The sequence below is a fragment of the Lissotriton vulgaris genome, chromosome 4_1 (assembly GCF_964263255.1).
Source record: "Lissotriton vulgaris chromosome 4_1, aLisVul1.2, whole genome shotgun sequence".
NCBI lineage: Eukaryota > Metazoa > Chordata > Amphibia > Caudata > Salamandridae > Lissotriton > Lissotriton vulgaris.
In genome coordinates, this window is record NC_141691.1 from 207,921,399 (window position 1) to 207,946,146 (window position 24,748).

General features: G+C 45.6%; 1 protein-coding gene across 1 annotated transcript in view; it reads right to left on the minus strand.

Moving 5' to 3' along the window:
- The window catches only part of GRIA3 (glutamate ionotropic receptor AMPA type subunit 3), a 1,215,811-nt gene that overhangs the window by 430,186 nt on the left and 760,877 nt on the right, over positions 1–24,748 (minus strand). Inside the window, exon 7 of the mRNA XM_086918509.1 lies at positions 414–581. Coding sequence (XP_086774635.1) covers positions 414–581 — 168 coding nt within the window. The remainder of the gene's footprint in view (positions 1–413; positions 582–24,748) is intronic.

Consider the following 24,748-nt stretch of genomic DNA (forward strand, 5'->3'; position numbering starts at 1 on the left):
GTTGGTAGGAAAGGTTAGGCGTAGGCAATGTCTGCAAGACAAATGTTGTAAGGGATGGATAGACACACCTCATTTGAATACACAATGTTGTGATGTCCACCTTCATTTTCTAATCTGTTTTACTTTGCTATGCTACTGAAGCACGGTTTTGCTCTCCCCATTTGTGATATGAATCTCAACATTTACTAATGAGAATTACTTATTTATTTAAATAGAAAATATTTGATTGGATATTTTATGCTACAGTCGGAACATATTTGGTGTTGAAAAATAAGATAATAGCATGATTCACCATAACATGTGACAGTATACAGCATACGGCTGAATGAAAAGCAGTACACTCAAACATCTAGAAGGGAAGAAAGGCAGGAAGTGGGAGATACCAATATTACTTTCAGTATTTTGCACATTACCATTTTCAGTGCTCTTTCTATATCGATTCCTTGGCTCCAGGGTACGGCTGGATTCGCGAGGCAGTCGCCTGCACTACCTCTTCTGGATACATCCACTCGCTGCTTCCTCAGGTAGCGGAAGGCTTCGGCGATAACCAGGACAGCATCATGGGTCAATGCAGATGTGTACTGAAATATAAATGAAAATGACATACTGTGATACACTGTACTCTTGAAATGGATAACAAGCAGAGACGTTTACAGGCATGGTCACAGTGGGCAATTGCTCACAGCCCCTATTTTCCAAGGGCCACACTGGAATAGTGATGTTACGCTCTGTATCAATTCTATTTGTCCATCTCAACCTCTTCCATTTTTTTTGGGTGACACCACATGTATAATTTAATATTGGTTTGCATCTTGCAAGCTTGCATTATCAGAAAATGGGTAATAAAATTCAAAGTTGCTCTGAACGGGGCCTCAAAATATATCTTGGCAGAGGCCCCAAAAATACTTAAGATGACACTGACAATAAGTGGCATATACGAGTCCTTATCTGTTAGGATGTTCAGTAGTACATTTTGCTCCCCCATAAACTGCTTTGGCCCGATAATAATGTATAGTGCTGTATCTACATACAGTGTAGTAAGCTTGGCGTACCATACATGTACAAATTGTGTCAGCATTTGTCCTCCCCCTTTCCTCTCTATCTGCTCATGTACCTATGCAGAGTGAATTATTCACATGCAGTGTAGTAAGCTCGCAGAAATTCATATTTGCAAATTGACTTGGGATTTTTATACATCCTACTGCCTGGGCTTGATTCACAAAAGGCTTATGGGGCTCGTGGCTGAGGCCCCGCAGATGTGGGGGTGTCTCCGCACTGGGTGTGGAATCTCGACAACGAGAATCCTCTGTGTACAGTGCTCCAGTCACATCTGTATGCATAAGTGTGTTCATTTTATTGTGAATAGTCTAAAAGAACAAGGTAACAGTCATTGTATAGAAGGAACTGACTGCCCCTTTAACCTGCCTTTTTTTCTGAATGATTAACCTACCTACAAAAACGTAGCCTAACCTGCCAGAACTAACCAGCCGTGTCACCTTAAGAAGAGAAATTAACTGTGAGACTGTAGTGTGCCTTAAATGTTTATGCAGAAATTTTGCACAAAGAGAGACACAAATTGAGTGAAACATGATCCCAGGCACATGCAATCACAGACATTGACTCTGAGACAAGAAAGCATGCAAATTAACCAGGAATGGCTCTTCGGCTAAGGCTAACACTTGTTATCTGCTTGTTTTTCACTATTACCTAGGTAAAGGTGCAGGCGGGGTGGGGCTGCGCTTCCCACAGAGAAGGGGAGGAGTGGTGCCACTCTCCTATGTGCGCATGGCAGTTTGACTGGCCGTGTTGAGCAGTACAGCCTAGTGGAGAACATGCCTAGCCTCCCAGTCCCAGTCCCAGTCCCTCTCTGAGCGCTGAACCACAGTGCTCAGACCAATGACAACGCTGCTGTAAGGCAGAGTTGTGATTGGTCAAGAGAGTCGGGAGCCTGGGTGCTTCCTGTTTTGTTGACTGAATAGGATGATGTTGGAGAAAAGGCAGCCGTCAGGAAGGTAAGCAATTTTTTTCACCCTTTTCATTTTTTTAACCCCCCCGCCTCACCACTACTGCCCGATAGCAGCCGCTACTGAAACAAACACTGATGGATGGAGACACAGGCAATATGGGCATCATTATAAGTATCCCAGAAAATAGCCCTGGTACTGATGAGCACAGTAATGGTACATCTAGGGGTTGCAAAAATCCTGGCCATTACAAGTTGAAGCTTGAGAGTTCACTAGAAAATTAAGAATTTCCAGGAGAAATGGCAATCATAGGTCAGATTTCTCCAGCAATTCCTCATTAAAAAGCATTAGATAAGATAACACAAAATAATATGATCTACAATGGCATAGCATAAGAAGAGATGATATAATATAAGATGACATAACATGTGGGGTGGACTGCCATAGAGCAAGATGGCCGCTTAATTATGGAACTCCGTGATGTGAGGAGCCTCAGATGGTGGCGAGAGAGCTTTTTGGGAACCCAATGCTGGTCTAAGCCCTGATTTCAGATAGCCAAGAGGCAGAGGGTGATCTGACGGCAGCCCTTATGTCAAAGAATAGCCCCAAGTGACATTTTCGTGGAGGGAGCTGAGCTTATGAGGGACGTGTGCAGTAAATTCAAGCTTCCAAATAACTCTGAAGTTGAGTCTTGCTTCCAAAGGCAGCACTGTTGTGTGTGGTGTTCTGTTTTGGCCATATAGAAAATAAATTTGAGGAGGGTCAATGTAGGGCTATATTTAATGACCAAGAACCACTCGTGCCCTGAGAGAAACTGTCAAAAAACAAAGAATGGCCTGGTCAAGAACCTGTAAGTATGCCGCAGCTGTGCTAATGCCCCAAAACCATTAGTAGCACTAGAAGTGATAGCCTGGGTTTATGAGAAAAATTCCCATCAGCCCACCCATGTGGTGGAGTATCGTCATGTGGGAGATGTCACCAATCCCGATCTCAAGCAATGCACCTAGTCATGGTGCAGAGATGGACTACCATGGTGTAGGTTCAAACCACTGGGCTTCACTGGTGATGCTAATGGGGTGCAGTGCAAAAAACATAAGTGAAAAATGTGCATATAAAATTAACTCCAAGGGCCTAAATTAAGTTTAATCAGTAAGGCGCCTGGGTCAAGATTAAAATATGTTGCCTAAATAGTTTGAAATAATAACTATATATGGGCAAAGTGAGTGAAGGTCGACATGTTTCAGCTATTTATGACTGCTGGTCTTAGCTTTCTTCAGGACCATTACAGAAACTTGCGACTGCAAAAGAAAAAGTGATGTACGCTAATGTACAAAGGATAGATCCTACCAGTTCCTCTGAGCCCAGATGAATACTGTAGGGAATCCAGAATTTTATGTATCTCCTAAGGGAGAGATATAAGCGTAAATCAGAAACCATATAGTGCACAGCAGGTTACAAGAGAACAAGCACAGGATGCTAAGCACACATAACAGGGCGAAGGAGAAAGTCTCTCCCCGCTATTTCATACAACTATGTTGAGAACAGTGTATAAAAATCACCAACATGTAAATATATGGTAACTTACCCAGCATTATGTGGGAGTATGCCTCACCTCACCCGGAACCAACTCGGGAAAAAGGGAGGCCCCGCTCTAGTTAAGGAAGGAAATGGACAGGAAAGTACCTTTGAAAATTAGCAAAGGGACTACAAGCCAAATGTGCTGCCATTCCTAAGATGAGTCTTAACAATACCTAGCTTAAAAGCAGAAAGAGACTCAACCAAATGTAAGAAAAATGACTGGGGGACTCTGCAATGATTATTTCAAAACATGGTGGGGAGCTGTGTTCAGCGCTATATACTCATTAAAGTAGGCTCTGGCGCTGTCAAACCCCAAGTATAGGACAGTAAGGTGTATGGTTAGGACAATCTAGCGCTCGCCTACTGGGACTGCAGTGACTAGCCCTGTAAATACCACAAAAATACCACAAAAATATATAGGGGCCCTACCTGTCCGTCGGTACCTCGATGCCATTTTTAAGCTAGGTATTGTTAAGACTCATCTTAGGAATGGCAGCACATTTGGCTTGTAGTCCCTTTGCTAATTTTCAAAGGTACTTTCCTGTCCATTTCCTTCCTTAACTAGAGCGGGGCCTCCCTTTTTCCCGAGTTGGTTCCGGGTGAGGTGAGGCATACTCCCACATAATGCTGGGTAAGTTACCATATATTTACATGTTGGTGATTTTTATACACTGTTCTCAACATAGTTGTATGAAATAGCGGGGAGAGACTTTCTCCTTCGCCCTGTTATGTGTGCTTAGCATCCTGTGCTTGTTCTCTTGTAACCTGCTGTGCACTATATGGTTTCTGATTTACGCTTATATCTCTCCCTTAGGAGATACATAAAATTCTGGATTCCCTACAGTATTCATCTGGGCTCAGAGGAACTGGTAGGATCTATCCTTTGTACATTAGCGTACATCACTTTTTCTTTTGCAGTCGCAAGTTTCTGTAATGGTCCTGAAGAAAGCTAAGACCAGCAGTCATAAATAGCTGAAACATGTCGACCTTCACTCACTTTGCCCATATATAGTTATTATTTCAAACTATTTAGGCAACATATTTTAATCTTGACCCAGGCGCCTTACTGATTAAACTTAATTTAGGCCCTTGGAGTTAATTTTATATGCACATTTTTCACTTATGTTTTTTGCACTGCACCCCATTAGCATCACCAGTGAAGCCCAGTGGTTTGAACCTACACCATGGTAGTCCATCTCTGCACCATGACTAGGTGCATTGCTTGAGATCGGGATTGGTGACATCTCCCACATGACGATACTCCACCACATGGGTGGGCTGATGGGAATTTTTCTCATAAACCCAGGCTATCACTTCTAGTGCTACTAATGGTTTTGGGGCATTAGCACAGCTGCGGCATACTTACAGGTTCTTGACCAGGCCATTCTTTGTTTTTTGACAGTTCTGTTTTGGCCCCCACCTCAGTCAGGATGGACTGTGCTGCCACCAGACCTGCCTGATGAATCCAGGCCCCCTGCCAGGCTGTAACTGCAGACAACTGCAGAGCGGAGCCTAAATGCTTCTAAGGTCAACTTAGCAACGCACAGTACCCCAGTCCGGATCTCAACTCAGGCGAGACAGACCGGGCCTATGCTGCTGCATAAGAATTACGGTTAATGGGCGACTACACTGATGATCAGGATGCGGCCAACCTGCCCTAGGAGCTACGAAGTGCCTTACATTGACACTCCCCCTTCGCCCATTACACTGAAGTCGGTGAAGACCTCTTGTTGTCGGTAAAATACCATCACTCCGCATTTTTTACTCCGCATACTTTCACTCCTCATACCATTAGTACGCAGGTACCTTTACTCCGCATTTTTTCATACCGCATGCCTTTATATATTATATGCTTTTATCTCGCATGCTTTTATGACAAAAATCATTGTAAAAGCATGATTGGTAAAAGTATATGTTTTAAGGTAAGTTGTAAGGTAAGTATATGGTTTTTTTTGGGTTCAGGGGTATTTTAAGGGTGGGTTTGGGTTATGGGGTGCAGGGGAATTTAAGGGTTAAGGGGTACAAGGGTATTTTTAGGGTTCAGGGGTAGGTTTGCGTTTTGGGGTACAGGGGTATTTTTAGGGTTCAGGGGTAGGTTTGCGTTTTGGGGTACAGGGGTATTTTTAGGGTTCAGGGGTAGGTTTCCTTTTTGGGGTACAGGGGTATTTTTAGGGTTCAGAGGTTGTTTTGTGTTTTGGGGTACAGGGGTATTTTTAGGGTTCAGGGGTTGTTTTGGGTTTTGGGGTACAGGGGTATTTTTAGGGTTCAGGGGTTGTTTTGGGTTTTGGGGTACAGGTGTATTTTTAGGGTTCAGGGGTTGTTTTGGGTTTTGGGGTACAGGGGTATTTTTAGGGTTCAGAGGTTGTTTTGGGTTTTGGGGTACAGGGGTATTTTTAGGGTTCAGGGGTTGTTTTGGGTTTTGGGGTACAGGGGTATTTTTAGGGTTCAGGGGTTGTTTTGGGTTTTGGGGTACAGGGGTATTTTTAGAGTTCAGGGGTTGTTTTGGGTTTTGGGGTACAGGGGTATTTTTAGGGTTCAGAGGTTGTTTTGGGTTTTGGGGTACAGGGGTATTTTTAGGGTTCAGGGGTTGTTTTGGGTTTTGGGGTACAGGGGTATTTTTAGGGTTCAGGGGTAGGTTTGGGTTTTGGGGTACAGGGGTATTTTTAGAGTTCAGGGGTTGTTTTGGGTTTTGGGGTACAGGGGTAGTTTTAGGGTTCAGGGGTAGGTTTGGGTTTTGGGGTACAGGGGTATTTTTAGGGTTCAGGGATTGTTTTGGGTTTGGGGTACAGGGTTTTTTTTGGGGGTTCAGGGGTTGTTTGGGGTTTTGGGGTACAGGGGTATTTTTAGGGTTCAGGGGTTGTTTTGGGTTTTGGGGTACAGGGGTATTTTTAGGGTTCAGGGGTTGTTTTGGGTTTTGGGGTACAGGGGTATTTTAGGGTTCGGGGGTAGGTTTGGGTTTTGGGGTACACGGGTATTTTTAGGGTTCAGGGATTGTTTTGGGTTTTGGGGTACAGGGGTATTTTTGGGGTTAAGGGGTTGTTTTGGGTTTTGAGGTACAGGGGTATTTTTAGGATTCAGGGGTTGTTTTGTGTTTTGGGGTACAGGGGTATTTTTAGGGTTCAGGGGTATGTTTGGGTTTTGGGGTACAGGGGTATTTTTAGGGTCAGGATGGGTTAGTGTTTAAGGGTGCTGGGGTATTTAAAGGGACTAGGGTGGAATTCGTTTTTAGGGTATATATATATATATATATATATATATATATATATATATATATATATATATATATATATATATGTGTGTGTGTGTGTGTGTATTATTAATATAGTTCTAAATATAATGTAATTTTAAAGACTTAATTCTTCATTTTATTTAAAATTATATATATATGTGTATATATATATATATTTGTATATATATATATATATATATATATAAATATTTATATATATATCTTTAAAGATAAAGTACTTCTACAAAGTATATGACTTCACCACACATGCATTTGCGTTATAATTGCATGCGGAGTGAAGTCATATGCGTTGTGAAAATTTGCGGAATCATGGCTTGAGGAGTAATGGTTTTTGCGGACTTATAAATGCGGAGTGATGGTATGCAGGAATTTTTTTTGCGGAATGGAAAGATATATTCCTTGTTGTCCTAGATAGCCACGTTCTCTTCCTCCTTGATAGCAAAGCCCACAGTACTAGCAGGGCAATGTGATATGGTACGCCTGCGGTGACTTCCATTCATCTAGGGGTGGGCGGAAAATCCGTTCCGCTCGCGGATTTTGCGGATTTTCGGGAAATCCGCAATCTGCGAGATTTGCGAATCTCCCGCAAAATCCGCAAATCCGCGAGCAGCGGATTTAGCTCGCACTGCCCGCACTGTTCGCGTGAGTTCGCGTGAGTTCGCGCCCCGCGAATAAGTGCAAAATTGCAGAAATACGATCTTAGCAAAACTGAAAGTAACTACTTACCAGGTTCAAAAGTTCAGGCTCATCATTAGTAGCCATTTCCTGTAGTGCTTCCTGAGGGGCCCCTCCAGAGTTCAGTTGCCAGTTGAAACTATTATGTGACCCTGCTCTGAACCTCAGAATAGTTACACATATGCCACAAAGGTCCTGAATTACAGCTAAGGGAGACAAGCAGGAGCCAGGCTGGAAGTTAAAATCCATTAATCAGCCCCTAATTCATTATTGTCAGTTGGGGCAGGGCAGGTGTTGTAACTAATTTTGCAACAATGAAAGCACTTAGCAAGTGCAAAAGATCACTAATCAGGGCGCACTAAGGAAGCAGGTGCCAGCTAAAAAAATATTCTGTGACACATTAATCAGCCCCAAATTAATTCAGGTCACTTGAGGCAGGGAAGGTGTGCTTTGCTTTGCCGAAAATAATGTACACTGGACAACCAGAGGGTGTGGTGATGAAACAGAGGGTGGCATGGGTGGGCCAGAGGGTGGCATGAGTAGTCAGAGAGTGGCAGTGGTGACAGAGAGTGGCAGTGATGAAGAAGAGTGTCCCAAACAGGCTGGACACGTAGAAACAACAAGTTCGCGAAACTTGCGACCCGACAGGTAAGTTCGCAATTTGCGAAAGTGTACAAAACCCTCGCGAACTGGCAGAAACACGGGCGAACACAAAAAAAAAAAAATCCGCAAATTCGCGGGAATTCGCAGATTTTGCGGATTGCGAATCCGCAAATCCGCAAAATTCGCGAACGCGAGATCCGCAAAATTCGCTCATGCTTAGCTACAACGTGATACTACAGCGGCTCACAAAGAAGTGGTCGGGTGCCGCTATGTGAAATCACTAGAAGAGGGTCATCTAACTCAAAGAAGCCTGCCCTGCCCTACTGCACCTGGTTCTGGCGTGCCTATACAGCGTTATCATTGACCTCAGGATGGCTGCTAAGATTTATGGCTATAAAGCGCCTATCGCCAGTTGCAGGGTCTTACGGATACTAGACCCAACACTATGCACTTCCCCTGCTCCATATCCACAATGTCTATACACCGGTAGTGAGCGAGTGCACTGATCACAGGCCCTTATACAAGTGGGTTCAGCAATGGCCCTCTAGCAGGATCCTACCCTGCACGGAAACACCCTGGAAAGAAGGACCACCAAAGGACCACCTTATGCTTTTGGAGGCCCACCTAAACCATTATTGGCCCCACACTGGCCATTTCGGACTGCCGCCTCCACAGGTGGGGTGAACCTAAACGTCAAGCTTATAGAGTGAAAAAGATAGCCTCATCAGGGACCCGGAAGCACAAAAAGCAACATGGAGGTATAGTCTTGGGTCCCTCCAGAAGTTGCTACTCGCTGCCCTTCAATAGTCCTTCCCACCATAAACCCTACCTCTACCCTCTAACCTGAGGCACACTTGGGCCTGCCATAATAATTCCTGGGGCAAAATACGGGCTATCTGGACTCTTTCAGAGGGATGTCTCTCCTTAAACCTCCTGTATCTGCGGTGTATCCTTCAGCCCTCTTTAACATAGCTCCACTCACCTAGTCGGTCCACTGCCTGGTGCAGCCACATACGAGGGCTAAAGAGATATCACCACATCAGCACTCTCTCCTTGCCTGCTCCACACGTATCTAGGTTCGCTATCCACTGCACTGTAGACATCAGTTGAGCGAAGCACCTACGCACCTGAGCATCGACACAGAAGAGCCGCGGATGCCTTCTGGCAAGGGGTCTGGGAAACCACCTAGACAGCTTCTCTTTTCAGAAGCTCTAAACCAGGGCCACCCCATCTCAGATACACGTAGTGTCACCCCCTTGACTCAGAAACCACCTGACCGTATGATGGCAAACTCACCGGACTCCAACATGGAACGGATGCTCCAGGAAATTTCTGCTGTGGGCCGACGGTTGGAGGGCATGGAGACATCCATATTTGCCCTCATGACGGAGACTAAATCCATCCGAACAGACATCACTGTACTCCAGAGCCGGATGGGTGGCCTCACTGCATGGGTGGTAGTAGTAGAGAACCGTCTCGATATTCTACAGAACTGGGACCAAGAAGTTCACTTACTCAGGAGCAAAGTGGTAGACCAGGAAGACAGAAGCCGCTGGGACAATGTCCGCTTTTTGGGCTTTCTGTAGAAGATAGAAGGATCAGATGCCAAATCCTTTCGCAGAGAAGCCCTTCCAACGCTCACAGGTCTCACTTTCGACTTTGCATTGGAGATGCGGAGAGCTCATTGCATCGGATCACCCAATACCGGAAAAAATGCTCCGCATCCACTCATCATCTGCTTTCAAAGTCATGAACAGGCTCGCAAATTGATCACGGTGGCCCGCACCCATAGCCCATATGCATTTGAAGGTCATGGGATCAGGATGGCAGCAGATTTCTCAAAAGAAACTAATGACCGTTGCAAAGCCTTCCTCTCTCAGACCCCGTTTGCAGATCACCAACATGGGAATATCCAAAGAATTCTTCAATCCAGAAGACCTTCGACAACTCCTGGACAGTCTTCTTCCTCAAAATATGGAATGTGCTGCGTCTCTACCGGAGTTCAAATCCCAACCCCCATCATCGAACTCTCCGATGCCCTCTAGCCAGCCCGACACAATTCAGGCAGACGCAAGAGTAGGGGACGAGACCCAGGCCGACCCATTCGCTGCCTGGGAGATATAGCACAGGCTCTACAGGCAGTGAAAGAGAAAGGGACAAATCACGGTCTCCTCTTAAGCCCTCCTCATCTGAGTATGGTGTGTCCTAAACTGTGGCTGATCGACCTACCTGCATCCATGAGAAGATTGAAGCCTGCTGCCATGACGCACGCTGAAGAAGATGACCTGCTGAGTACCTACTTACTTGTTATGCATTATTTGTTCTATAATGTTCCTCTCTTCCTGATCCCTTCTCTCACCCCCATGTTAACATGTACTCATGATAAAGTTTAATTACCTTCGCTGCGTTTTGTAAAACTTGTTTGACTGTACTCTCCATATTGTAAGCTTCATTTGCACAGACTATTTCCTCCCTCTCCCTCACGCTGATCCCCTATTCTCCATTCCCACTGCACTTTTGTGATGCATACTTTCCCCCCTCTCTTCTTAACCTAACCTTTATATTATGGACCGAACAAACTCAACCTCAACATCGACATTATCATTGCAATAGTGCGTCTCCCTGTTGGCACTGCCACCGGAAGCGGCTCCTCCACCTCGCATAGCCCAAAAGCTTAGACCCGCAGAGAGCAGTCCCATACCCCCAGTGCTAAGCCTTTCTTGTGCAGTCCATCTGCTCCTTCTATCCTCCCCGCCCCCTCCAGCTTCTTCCAAGCCTTGCTCCCCCCTCCTCCCCACTTACCCCTGCACGCAAGTGACTCTCCCCCTCCTAACCTCCTAGTCTATTAGGAACCATTTGAGAGTATTATTGCCTTTATCTTTGGCCCTTCCCCTTTTACGGAGATTGCCCTTCCCTCCCCTCTCCTTTCTCTTCTCCTCCCTATCCTTACATAGACTCTTCCCCTATTTCTGTCCACATCTGTTCCTGATACCCACTGACCCATGCAGCTTCCACCTCTCTTCCCTCCTTCCTACTCTTGCCCTTTCCCCATAATCTACCAACCCTTCTCCCCTCCACCCTATACCCCTTAACAACCAACCTCGTTTTCAATTCCCAGTGCATATATTGCAGCAACTGCTCCTTTTCCCACCCACCCATTATGCACTGTCTCATGGAATGTCAACGGTCTCACACATTACATCAAGCGTAAGAAAGTACTCTCCTGCAAATGAAAAGAGCACATATTACCCTTTTACAAGTGGAAAAAGTAATCCATTGGGGCTTGATGACACAGACCTCCACCAGGGTGAGTCACCCACGGAAATGTGGAGTGGCTATTCTCTTGCGCAAATGCTTACCCATCACAACTGTCAAAACTTGAGTTGCCCGGACGGCAGATATGTTTTTGCTAAGTTAAAACTAGAGGACAGAACCCTGTTTTGGTTCAATATATGCCCCAGGCCAAACTGTCCTTTCTCCTTAACCTGAACCGCTTATTAATGGAAATCGGGGCATCCAGTTATGCCATTGGTGGGTACTGAAATCTTACCCGCAACGAGCTCTTAGATAGGATAGGCCCCCTGGACAGGAGTAACAGGGGAGATAGAGCCTGGTTCTAGTCTCACCAAGCTGTAAGCCATGGCGACAGAACATCCAGAGATATCGCTCATTCCAGGGCAAGACCCAGCTGTGTTCTGAGATGAGGCAATTGGCACTCTACATGCCGTCTTTCATGAGGCTGCTCAAACAGCCTCACTAGGTCCTATTTCTAATAGAGCGATAATTGTGGTCATTCACAATCCAGGCAGAAACTCACTTTTCTGTGGTAGTTATCACCCCAGCTCCATCATAAACGGGGATGTTAAGTTCTTGTCTAGCATTTTGTCGGCACGACTTCACAAAGTTATCCCGTCCCTCATCCACCATGCACAGGGTGTCTTTGTCCCAGGCCGTTCTAGGAACCACCCCCAAACATTACCCCATACTTTGTGGACTGCAAGAGAGATGCCAGAAGATGTGGTGGCTCTCTCCCTTGATGTGGAAAAAGCGTTTGACTGCATTGACTGGGGTTACCTTTTTGCCACCATGAAACGCTTGGCCTAGGCGACCAGTTCATCTCCAACGTGCGCTTGTTATATTGCAACCCTTTAGCCCAGGTCAACTGTTGACAATTTATTTCAGATACTTTTCCGATCTGAAGGGGCATCCGTCAAGGTTGCCCCCTCCCCCCCACCTGTTCCTGTTGGCTATGGAACCCCTTGCCTCCCTCATTCAACACTCACCATGGATACAGGGTATACCTGTAGCAGAAGGTGTATCCAAACTATACCTATATGCTGATGATATCCTTCTTACTCTCAAGGATCTCTCTCACTCTCTGCCAGCCCGGTTAGAGATTATTGACAGGTTTGCAGTCCTGTCCGGCTATAAGGTGAATTGGGACAAAAGCGAGGCTCTCCCACTTTCTTCGGGTACTACAAACCCCTTGATTGACAGTAACCCCTTTCGCTGGAAATTGTCGCACTTAAAATATCTGGGGATTTTGGTCAACTGAGGCATGGAAGGAATAGTCTTGGATAATCTGTCATCCCTCATAGAACAAATGGAAACCGATTTCGCTAAATGGTCACTCCTGGGTTTCTCCATGTGGGGTAGAGTGCGGGCTGTAAGGATGGTCACGTTACCTCGCTTCACCTACGCTCTAGGAATGCTACAGATTGTAGTGCCTCTATCCGTACTGCATCGCATAGATGCCTGTGTATGGACCTTTGTCTGGGGATCCACTCGCACCGCCCAGCCATTGTCAAATTAATAGCTTGCCGCTCCCACAGTGGTTTGGGGAACACTCACTTCTTGACCGTGATGATGACCTTGATTTTCTCTACAGAGCCCACACTCCTTGAACATCCCCTCCACATCCATTGATGGAGGCTACATTTCAAGCATGACATTGAGCACACCGTCTTCTAGGGGTCACCCATCGTGTGCACTCTAAAGCCCCACTTTGGGGAAATGAGAGCATCTGAATAAATGGTCATGCGCTTCACTGGCCTGGTTGGAAATCGAGAGGAATCCAGACACTGGACCAGGTCATATTGAATGGAAAGTTAAAATTCTGTCTCCCATCACAAGAAGCTTGGCGATACCTACAACTCCAGCACTGCTTGAGACAATGCCTTGGTCCCTATCCTTGAACATTGGAACAAGGGTGTGATGTTGGGATTGCATGGTGCACTAACTAACCACTTATATTCACAACCACTCCTTGGAGGTCTTCGCGAGAAATGGCAGGCGTGCCTGCACATCACAATTGAAGAAGAAGACTGGACGGATATCTTGGAAGCCCTAGACAGAAGAGAAGCCCGTTTCTCAGAAAGCCCGTTTGAAATTCAGTCTTTTCAAAACTTGAAATGACTGGTATTGGACGCGATTGAAACTGCAATGAGCAGAATTACTACCACACTCTAAGTGCTGGAGATGCCCGGGAGTAAACTGTGACCATCCCCATATCCTATTTGAATGTCCTTCTATACAGTGCTTCTGGGCCTACGTAGGGGAAACTCTAAGTAAAACAATATCCCTCGGACTCCCCCTTACCCCTTATACCATTCTACTACATGATCTTAGAGATTCCCCCGACATCGTGTGCCCACAATGCCGCCTTTTCCACACTGTGCTCAGTACAGCCAAAATTTGTATTTTAAGACAGTGGAGATTGCCTAACCCTCCCTCGCAGGAGGACTGGATAGCAGCAATGGTTAAAACTGCATTCCACCAACTTGTAATGTAAGGCATGTAAGTCCAGGAGGAGGTGTTCCAACAAACAAGGGCCCCTTTCCTCCGAGAAACCTAAATGTATGCTGTCTCTGCTCCTCCCCCAATTATTTTCCCCTCTTTATCCCTCTATTCGTCCACTCTCTTCCCCACCCCTGTTACCCTGTTCCACACTCATCTCAGTGTGCAAGCACATTCCCCCTCCCCGACCCCCTTTTTCCCACACTTGCATTACCCCCCATCCTGGCCTCCTTACTCCCCCCTTCCTACCCACATCCCCACTTTCCCCCATGCCCCTCTACCTCCTAGACTCCCCTCCCCCTTTGGGCAAGGAGACGGTATCCTCACTCACCCATGGCCATCTAGCATCTTCAACCAACACCCCCTTTACATGCCCAATATTCTATAGGTCCAACTCCGTCCCCTTCCCCAAGGTTTACTCTGCCTAACTCATCCCATGACTATAAATGGTGAGGGGTGCTGGTTATTATACACAGTATGCATTCAAGCCAGCCTACTCCCAACCTACTCCCAAGCCTACTTTCCCGCTCCTCCTCTCCTTCCTCACCCCTCCCCCCTCCCATCTCGTTTCACCCCCTTGGAGAATAATTGCCACTACAACCTATTGTATGACACCCACTTATCGACGTAGACCCCTTATCACTGAACATATCCAATCCCCCCGGGGCTATTCTATTGTCTCTCACAAGTTCTAATATTGGGGAATATTCCCACATTATCAATTCTAAGGTGCCGCTCTCTGGATAAAGTCTACCTCTTTGATATTTTTATTTAACCCATTTCCCCCTCCTTATTTTCCCACCCCATCCTTCCCCCCTTTCCTCCCTCCTTGTTCCTTGTCCCATGTGTGGCCCAATCCCCTCCCTCCCTCCCTTGTGCTCTATGCAGCTCTCCTTCTTAATAGCACACTCATACCTGTACTGCCACCAGACCCCTGGGAGTCTGCCACGCTGTGCTTTACTAATATTGATATGTTCATCTTCGATTTCCAATAAAGAATTACGAAACAAACAAAAAAAAGATGACACACCATAACATAAGATGGCATAACAAAAAACGAATCGAATTCCCACCAACAGCATTGAAATCAACCTGGCCGCTCCCCTCTTTCGACTTGAGTCAGTAAAACCCTCTGCTTCCCATTATTGACTCGCCATTTTACAAAAGAAGCTAATAGCCTCGGATACATCTTCTGCAAAAGGATGAAGCACGACGAATAAAAGGAAAGCAATCAAACCTCAGCCTCGTATCAAAACACTCTGTAACACGTGTCTGATGCGCCAGCACACAAAGCCTACAAGGTTGTCATTATTTTAAGCACTAAATAAAACATGGAATGCAACCTTAATAGAGTCCATTGCAATTCATGCCATAAGATCAATGTTTTCCACCTTATTTGACTCCCACTTGCACATGCCTGAGTGCGCTCACATCGGCGCGCAGGAAAACTGCAGAGAAGATGATTAAATTAAACACCAGGGTTTCAGTCTCCAGGCAATTTCGGTGCCAAATCATAAAAAAGTGTGCATAATTTTGAAAGCACTGCATTTTTGTCTGATTGCTAAGAAACCTTGGCAGGCTTTGCAAATGGAGATTAGATTCGTGCCCTGCCTTTTCTCAAGGCAGGGGGCACTCCCTGATATTATTGAGATAGGAGCGAACGATTTTCTGTTATTCTCTATCGGAATGGGGCTTTTTTTTTAGCTTTATTCTTTTTAAATAATAAGAAGTTATACAGACAAGCCTGTATCCTATAAGATATTGAAAAATAAATACATAAGAATACATAATACAATTGCATATAAAGACACAAGTATTACAAATTATAGCTGTAAGCCACAAACTAGGACATATTTAATAAAACCCTTTATATAACATCCTATGAGCACGTTGCCCTACTTGGATCTGTTACTCGGTCTGGGTCACATCCTGGCAATTAACATTATGAAATTATCTAAAGTCAAAAAATTGTCCTCGATGTGATCTGGAAAGAGAATTATAAACAATAAGCAGAAATTCAATAGATCTCCACAAATCAGAAATTGTGTCAAAGTTGAGAATTTACTTTGACTGAAGGCCTTGATTACAGTCTAGATTAACAATACAAACTACCTGCTACCTTAATGAAAACTTCAAACTGAGCCTGGCTTCGAAACTAGCACATATATTCCCACTGTTTTATCTTAAAGGCGCAGTTGACATTTTGCATTTCATGATATATTTCAACATATTTCTTCTATGAGATACAAGTGTGTTAAGATTTTTTTACCCGAGTGAATTCTTGTGTAGATTATAGGCCTACCCTTGGATCATGGGTATTTCAAAATTTTTCTACTTCTGTGTCCTGGTGTAGTTTTCCCATTTAAACAAGCAATTTTACATGCATTATGGAATTCAGTGAGATAAAACTTTAATTTCACTTTACCTTCATGGTCATAAGCTCCTACTTGAACCAGTCTACTGTTAAAGCTCCCATCATGGAAATGTTGTAATGAAGACAGGTATGTACCTCTGACATCCTTCCAGCAGCCGCCGGCACTGATCAGGGGTGGAGGGGTGGCGGTGGGGGTGATGGTAATTCAAATAAAAAAATTAAACCTACCTGCTGGCCGCGTCCTCCTTGTCGCTCCTCCTTGTCTCGTCTCTCCTACTCCTGTCGGCAGGAACAGGAAGCAGCCTGGAAGCACCTGGGCTCCACATAGCCAATCACAATGCTGTAAAGTAGTGTTGTGATTGGTCTGAGAGCCTTGGATCGGCCCTAACAGGGGGCGTGTGGGCCTGGGCATGTTCTTCACCCAGGCTGTAATGCAGGATGGGTAGAGAAGAGGGAATGTTATAGTCGGCCCGAGAGGGCCAGCCAAACAGTCATTGTGTACATAGTAGTGGGGTCAAACCATGCAACGCTTAGTTGCCGTACTCTAAAAAGGAACACAATAAAATGATAATAACTGAGGTATCATTTTGCTTTTTCTTATAGTGCTAAAAAAAACTGTGGGGTGATGTTCCTCCGCCTTAGTGGAGGAGCCTCCACTGCATCCTTCATCGTGGTCCAACTTCCCATTATTCAGCTCCGAAATTCTATTTCAATATCTAACAAAAAATAGTCTTTATTATGCATCACGTATCTGGTATAGCGTCCTGTGTATTTGTCCAGTATAATTTTAGGCTCACTGCTACTACAGTAGCTTTAATAAAAGCCCAGCCACTAAATCATTTCCCAACATTACTCCACAGGCTCCCCTCTGTGGTCCCAATTATGAGTCAGACGGAAGTATTACCTCATGGAATTTTGCACCGCCTGATTTTAAGTGGGACAGTTTTCCCACACCAGTTTTTCCCAAATATGGGAGAATCAGACAAAATGTTACCATGAGGTAATTATGCGCTCCATGGAATTGGGAATTCGGTGCGTACTAATGATCAGAAAAATAAGTCCCACAGAGTAATTATCCATTCCATGGGGAATAACTTGTAATTGCATAGGTACTGGGGCAGAATTACCACATAGTAGTCGTGAAAATGCATGTGGTTTTACCACTTCATACTACCGAGAAACTCTTATGAAGGGTTACCTATTTCACCCCTATTCAGCCTTAAATTGGTGCATGCAATCTAGATTCATCACAACACCACTTTTAACCTTCTGGCTTCATTCAAAGACTAACTCTCAAAACAGCCATTGGGAAATCCATAGGTCTGGCACTGGCTGCCAGTCTTTTGGCTTTGCCAATGCTTTCTTTGTGATTTAAAAAAAACTTGACTGTTGGGTGGCTATTAGACATTCGACCCTTAGGGTGGTCTTCTCTGAAAATGTTTGCCTTACTCCTCCTGTTTTTGCTGAACAAGATTTGCTTGCCTTCAGGACTCCACACACTTTACCACTGCTAAACAGTGCTAAAGTGCTTGTGCTGTATCCTTTAAACTTTGTGAAATTAACTTTCGCCCAATTGGAACAATTAATGTACTGTAAGTCCGTAGTAAAAATGCACTACAAGTACTTAGAGCATGTAAATTAAATGCTACAAGTGGGTCTGCAGCACTTATTATGCTACCCACTTAAGGAGCCATTTAAACATATCTCACGCCTGCCATTGCAGCCTGGGTGTGCAGTTTTAAACTGCCATTTTGACTAGGCAAAGTACACCTTTTGCCAAGCCTAATCCTTCTTTTTTAATACATGCAAGTCACCCTTGGGGTCGACCCCAAACAACCCATAGGGCAGGGTGCAGTCTATTTAAAAAGTTGGACATGTACTTTTAAGCTTTACCTGTCTTAGTAAAAAACTCTTAAATTAGTGTTTCACTACTGTGAAGCTTATCTCTACCATAGGATAACATTGGGTTACCTTATTACATTTAATAAATGATCACATTCTATTGGGATAAGGTAGGAATGTCGAGTTTGCTGTCTTAAAAATTGTAATTTAAAATCCTCTTTGATGGTAAAGTCATATTTAAAGTCACAATTCTGAAAGTGCCATTTTTGGAAAGTTGGCATTTTCTTGTTCTACCCATTTGGTGCCTACAGCCTATATCCTGGGTCTCTTGTAGCTGGCAGTTGGTCTTTGTGCAATTCTCCCAGACAGTGAGACAAAGGGGTATGGGGCAGGATGGCTCATCTCTGACTACATAGGGGAGCGGAGCTGTCAACTCCCACATCACAAAGGCTCTGCTTCAGCACACTCACAAAGGATTTCACACTAGTCTTTTGAGCCCACAGACAAGCTGAGGTCAGTACAGGGAGGTGGGAAATTCCAAACACCTTACGAAGTGGAAACCTCCAGAACCTTCTCCTACTTCAAGCTAGTACCACATATAAATATTGAACCCTCAGACCCAACTCTTCAGTACTTCTCTAGACCTGTGAAAGACTCCAAAGGACTGCTGTGCTGCTCTGCTGCAGGAAGAACTGCTAGTCTGCTGTCCTACTGCCTGAAGGAGAATGACTGGATCTGCTTCTTGAACTCAGCCACAACCAGAGTGACTGCAAGTCCTAGTTGGCTGCCTCAGGGACAAAAGAAAGTCTCCAACCACCTTGGAATCAGCACCTGGACTTTGTCTGTTTTGAGTCTTGCCCTCCACGTGGTGACACCCCAGTCCTAGAGTCTTGGAAGTGGTCCCGATGATGTTCTCCCAGCCCAGCTGTGCTCCATGCAAAACTGATGCAGTGCAACACATCACTTTGCAGCCTCATATCGAAACCACTGCTGCACGATTCATCCCCAATGGAGGACCTCTCAGCTCCTCGGAATTGCTGCTGCGCAACACATCCTCACTGCCCAGCCGCTCCTTTGAACAGCTGCTGTGAAACGTATCCTTGCTGCACCACTTTGCATTGCAGCCCGCAGCCTCTAAGACCCACTCTGTGTGACACATGCTCATCGCAGGACTTTGTATGGCAGCCCTGATATCACCGCTGTGTGATGCATCTCCGATGTGGGATTTGCAACACCACGCAAGCAGGATTTAGGATACTTTGTTCAATGAGCCTAACTTGGTCCATGAGTCTGGCCTGCTCACCACCGCAGTCGACCTGTCCAGCGTATCCAGATAACCACAGTTGGAGCTTTGTGCTTTTAAGCACTTCTTTTATCTAAATCTTTAAAACTGCATATCTCCATCTCCACAAATTGGATTTTTGTCATTTTGACCTAAAAAATGTATTAAAGTTTCCTCAATTTTGTTTGGGTTGCAGTGGAATTTCTCGTGTGTTGTGTTTTCACTTTATTACTGTTTGAAGTGATGAAGACATACTTTAAACGTTGCCTCTAAGTTAAGCCTGACAGGTTTGAGCCAAGCTACCAGAGTGCTGAGAACAGGTTAATTTGGGGTTTGCTTGTGTTTCACTTGGACAATAATTATAGTTGCTGCTAGAGTGGGGTTTTACTCTCTCATTCAGTAATCCAATGGCCTACAGTGGCCCTAGCTATACAAAAAAACGGCTAATAAGAGAAAGAATATTTTTGGTCTCAAAAAGCACACATGCGCTAGTAGTCCCTGACATGGAAGGTATGTTCTTTGGGTGTAGATGTGTTCGTTGTGACTGAGAATAATGCCAGCTACATTAATGTATCTAGCTGAGCCTTTTTTGCCAGAACATACCCCTTGTCATAAGTGAAAAGTTTACATGGAATATTTGTAGTTCCTTTTAAAGGAAAAAAAAGAACTGGTTAGTTGTCTCCTCCTGGTGCACCCCTTTATGGATGTGTTCATTAAACCTCTTTAACCAAAATCATGAAGCTGGTCATTCACTTGCACTGAGGAATGCTGTTTATTTGTAGGAAGGAAACCACGCCTAAGTGCTCTTCCTTGCAGGGTTCTGAGTGCTTTAATATAGAAGCATGGGCAGGATGTCAGCTACAACCAGTGAACTGCCTGCTAGAATGAAGTAGTCAAATGTTCAAGCTAGATGCAAGCAGTGAGTCTGTGTAGATATATTAGCAGCCCCAAATAGAGCAGTGTTGACTGGAAACAAGACACTGCATTAGCATCTCAAAGGAACAGAATAGATTGCTAAAGGCTCATTGACATGATGACTTTGTATCTAATAATGTTGATTCATCCTTCATCATGAACATACAAGGTCAGTGGGGAGACAGAGATTGTATGAATTTCCAAAGATGACCTGACTAAAACTGGGATTTGGGATGATCTGGATTAGATCTTTGCATTAAGACAGTGCTAGCTTATGTGCCTTGTTACCATGGTATGGAAGGTGGATACATTGCATAAACTGTAGAAAGGAATGGCCTTTCCGATGCTAACATAGAGGTCCCATCAGTGCTGGCTGCATTCAACCCGAACCCTGGGGAACAATCTCCAAAGTGGAGTGTTGGAAGCTTGCCCAGACATGACTATGGTAGGAGTGCATCCATGTATGTATGTGATTAAAGGGAAACTGATGTCACTCAAGCGCTGTGTTTAGGAAGGATGGGCGGGTGGAAAATTGGGTTATTATGCAGTTTGCTCTTCCCATCCAAAACATATCAAGGAGTGCAAGCGTTTATTTAAATACGAAAGAGATATGACACCACTTAATTAAAATTAACAATGCTGTAAGCAGAGGACCATATGTGTTAAAGCTGACTATTGTTCAATAAAAAGAATGTTTAAAAAAAAAAAACACTGCTAAGAAAAACAAGCATTGGCATTGCCAATAGGTCTCGCCTTTGGGTACTTATAAGTGTTTAGCCAGAGATATTGACTTTACCTATGTCTTTAAGCTGTGCTGTACAGAAGTTTGCAGCAAGCTGAAAGGTTATTACAAAGAAGTGTCAGAAGCATTTTTGTTACCTTAGATGTGACCAAAAAAGCATTATGTACAAATAAACGACAATATTAATCAAATATTACAAATAATGTCTTGAGTGTTTTTTTGTCCTTTCAATGCTGTCCTGACCCAATGGTTGCTTGTTGTGTATCTTTTTGTTATGGGGGGCATAAATAACAGGAGGGTGAAAGTCAGTCAGTCAGTGAGAGTGAGTGAGAGAGTCAGTCAGTCAGTGAGAGTGAGAGAGTTAGTCAGTCAGTGAGAAAGTTAGAGTCAGTGAAAGAGTCAGAGAGTCAGCCACTGAGAGTGAGAGTCAGCCGGTGAGCGTGAATGAGAGTGAGAGAGTCAGTCAGTCAGTGAGTGAAAGAGAGTGAGCCAGTGAGATAGTCAGTCAGTGAGAGTGAGTCAGTCTTTAAGAGTGAGTCAATCTTTAAGCGAGAGTCGGTCTTTTAGCGAGAGTCAGACTTTTAGCGAGAGTCAGTCAGTCAGTGAGAGAGAGTGTCAGTCAGTGAAAAGAGTCAGTCAGTGAGAGAGAGTCAGTCAGTGAGAGAGAGTCAGCCAGTGAGAGAGCCAGTCAGTGAGAGAGACAGTCAGTGAGAGAGAGTCAGTCAGTGAGAGAGTCTGTGAAAGAGAGTTCGTGAGAGAGAGTCCGTGAGAGAGAGAGTCAGTGAGAGAGAGTCAGTCAGTGAGAGAGTCAGTTAGTGAAAGAGAGTGAGTTAGTCAGTGAGAGTGAGTCACTCAGTGAGAGAGAGTGGGAGAGTGAGTCTGTGAGAGTGAGTCTGTCTGTGAGAGTGTGACAGAGTGTCTGTGAGAGTCTGTGAGAGAGTGTCTGTGAGAGTCTGTGAGAGAGTGTCTGCAAGAGTCTGTGAGAGAGTGTAAGAGTCTGAGAGAGTGTCTGTGAGAGTCTGAGAGAGTGTCTGTGAGAGTCTGTGAGAGAGTGTCTGTGAGAGTTTGTTAGAGTGCTCATGAGAGTCTGTGAGAGAGTGTCTGCGAGTCTGTGAGAGAGTCTGTGAGAAAGTGTCTGTGAGAGTCTGTGAGTGAGTGTCTGTGATGGAGTGTCTGTGAGAGAGTCCGTGAGAGAGTGTCTGTGAGAGTGTGACAGAGTGTCTGTGAGAGTCTGTGAGAGAGTGTCTGTGAGAGTCTGTGAGAGAGTGTCTGTGAGAGTATGTGAGAGAGTACCTGTGAGAGGGTGTCTGTGAGAGAGTGTCTGTGAGAGAGTGTCTGTGAGAGTATGTGAGAGAGGTCTGTGAGAGTGTCTGTGAGAGTGTCTGTGAGAGAGTCTGTGTGAGAGTTTTTGAGAGAGTGTCTGTTAGAGAGTCTGAGAGAGTGTCTGTGAAAGAGTGTCTGTGAGAGTCTGTGAGAGAGTGTCTTTGAGAGTGTGTCTGCTTTGCTGACCGAGGAGCACTTCTGTTTGGGACTGACCTGCCTGCCTGCCTGTAAGCCTACTGCTCGCGGAACCCGCTTCGCGGGTCCCGCATCGTGCTGAAGACATCTGCAGCAGTTTATAGGTTTGGAGGGCCAGCGGAGGGAAATCTTTGCCGGGGCTGCGAGCGGCGAGCGCTCACGGAGGGACTACAAATCCCAGGAGCGCCCGCCAGCCCTGAGGAGCAACACCTGGGCCGCTCTCCCCGACCCCTCCCACCCCTCCCACCTTTCCATCGAGCATTTAAACAGCACTCCCTGGACCTGTGAGTGGGACGCTTTGCTGACCGAGGAGCACTTCTGTTTGGGACTGACCTGCCTGCCTGCCTGTAAGCCTACTGCTCGCGGAACCCGCTTCGCGGGTCCCGCATCGTGCTGAAGACATCTGCAGCAGTTTATAGGTTTGGAGGGCCAGCGGAGGGAAATCTTTGCCGGGGCTGCGAGCGGCGAGCGCTCACGGAGGGACTACAAATCCCAGGAGCGCCCGCCAGCCCTGAGGAGCAACACCTGGGCCGCTCTCCCCGACCCCTCCCACCCCTCCCACCTTTCCATCGAGCATTTAAACAGCACTCCCTGGACCTGTGAGTGGGACGCTTTGCTGACCGAGGAGCACTTCTGTTTGGAACTGACCTGCCTGCCTGCCTGTAAGCCTACTGCTCGCGGAACCCGCTTCGCGGGTCCCGCATCGTGCTGAAGACATCTGCAGCAGTTTATAGGTTTGGAGGGCCAGCGGAGGGAAATCTTTGCCGGGGCTGCGAGCGGCGAGCGCTCACGGAGGGACTACAAATCCCAGGAGCGCCCGCCAGCCCTGAGGAGCAACACCTGGGCCGCTCTCCCCGACCCCTCCCACCCCTCCCACCTTTCCATCGAGCATTTAAACAGCACTCCCTGGACCTGTGAGTGGGACGCTTTGCTGACCGAGGAGCACTTCTGTTTGGGACTGACCTGCCTGCCTGCCTGTAAGCCTACTGCTCGCGGAACCCGCTTCGCGGGTCCCGCATCGTGCTGAAGACATCTGCAGCAGTTTATAGGTTTGGAGGGCCAGCGGAGGGAAATCTTTGCCGGGGCTGCGAGCGGCGAGCGCTCACGGAGGGACTACAAATCCCAGGAGCGCCCTCCAGCCCTGAGGAGCAACACCTGGGCCGCTCTCCCCGACCCCTCCCACCCCTCCCACCTTTCCATCGTCCTGCTGTTCACGTGTCCTATAATTGCCATTCGTACTCCCGCAGCGCGGGAGAGCGCGCGGGAGAAGCCCGGGACAAGGGCGGGACCGTCTGTGGCCGTCCGGGGCCGGTAGAGGCTGGGCTGGACCACATCTCTAACATTATTCTCCCCTTCATTTATAACTATTGGTCTGTATAGCACTATTTAATGTAATTGATATTTTGTTTTTTTGTTTTGCTATTTAAATTAATCAAAGTGCCTAGTTTTAATCTGGGTTGTGATTTTGCATTATCCAGATTTTATTTGGGATATTTTCACATTATTGACTGTATATTTCTGGGACTGGTGTTAACTGCCTCTCGTTTAGATTTAATAATGACTTTAAGATCGGGTAAAGAAAGACAAGTTCAGGTTTCCACCTCTAATGGTACCTTTTCAGGGACTATTGATCAGTTCTTTAAACGTTCCACAGCTATATTGGAGAAAGAGATTGCATTAGCAGAAAAACGGCTCTCGCTGGACATAATTACAGGCAAGCGATCCTCTCTTGGGAGAATCAACGAGGCTGTCTCCCCTGTTCCACTCTCTGTGTTAGATTTAGATAGCGTCGTTGTTAATGCAGATCTGGGATCGGTAACTGTTTCTGAGACCCAAACTGTAGAGTTAGTAGAGTCTGGTCAAGATAGTCGACTTAACATTGCACACGATAATTTGTTAAATGGTGGGACTATCTCTTTAGACCAGTCCGTAGAGAAATCAGGTCTCTCGGATTCTCCAAATCTCAACATTTCTAAGGAGCGAACGAATTCCCTCTCTGGTGTACAATGTTCACCTTTGCAGAATCCCGGGAAACGTAAAAGGATAGATTCTCCCGTATTAGAGGCACACAGTGAGGACATAGGAACTGTTCCTGATTCTCCAATACAGTCGGTTAATGCAACTGAGGTTATCCAATCAGAAGATCATAATACCGTAATTAGCATAGTGGAGGGAGTATTTCTGGCTAAGATAGAGTTGTTACTCAAAT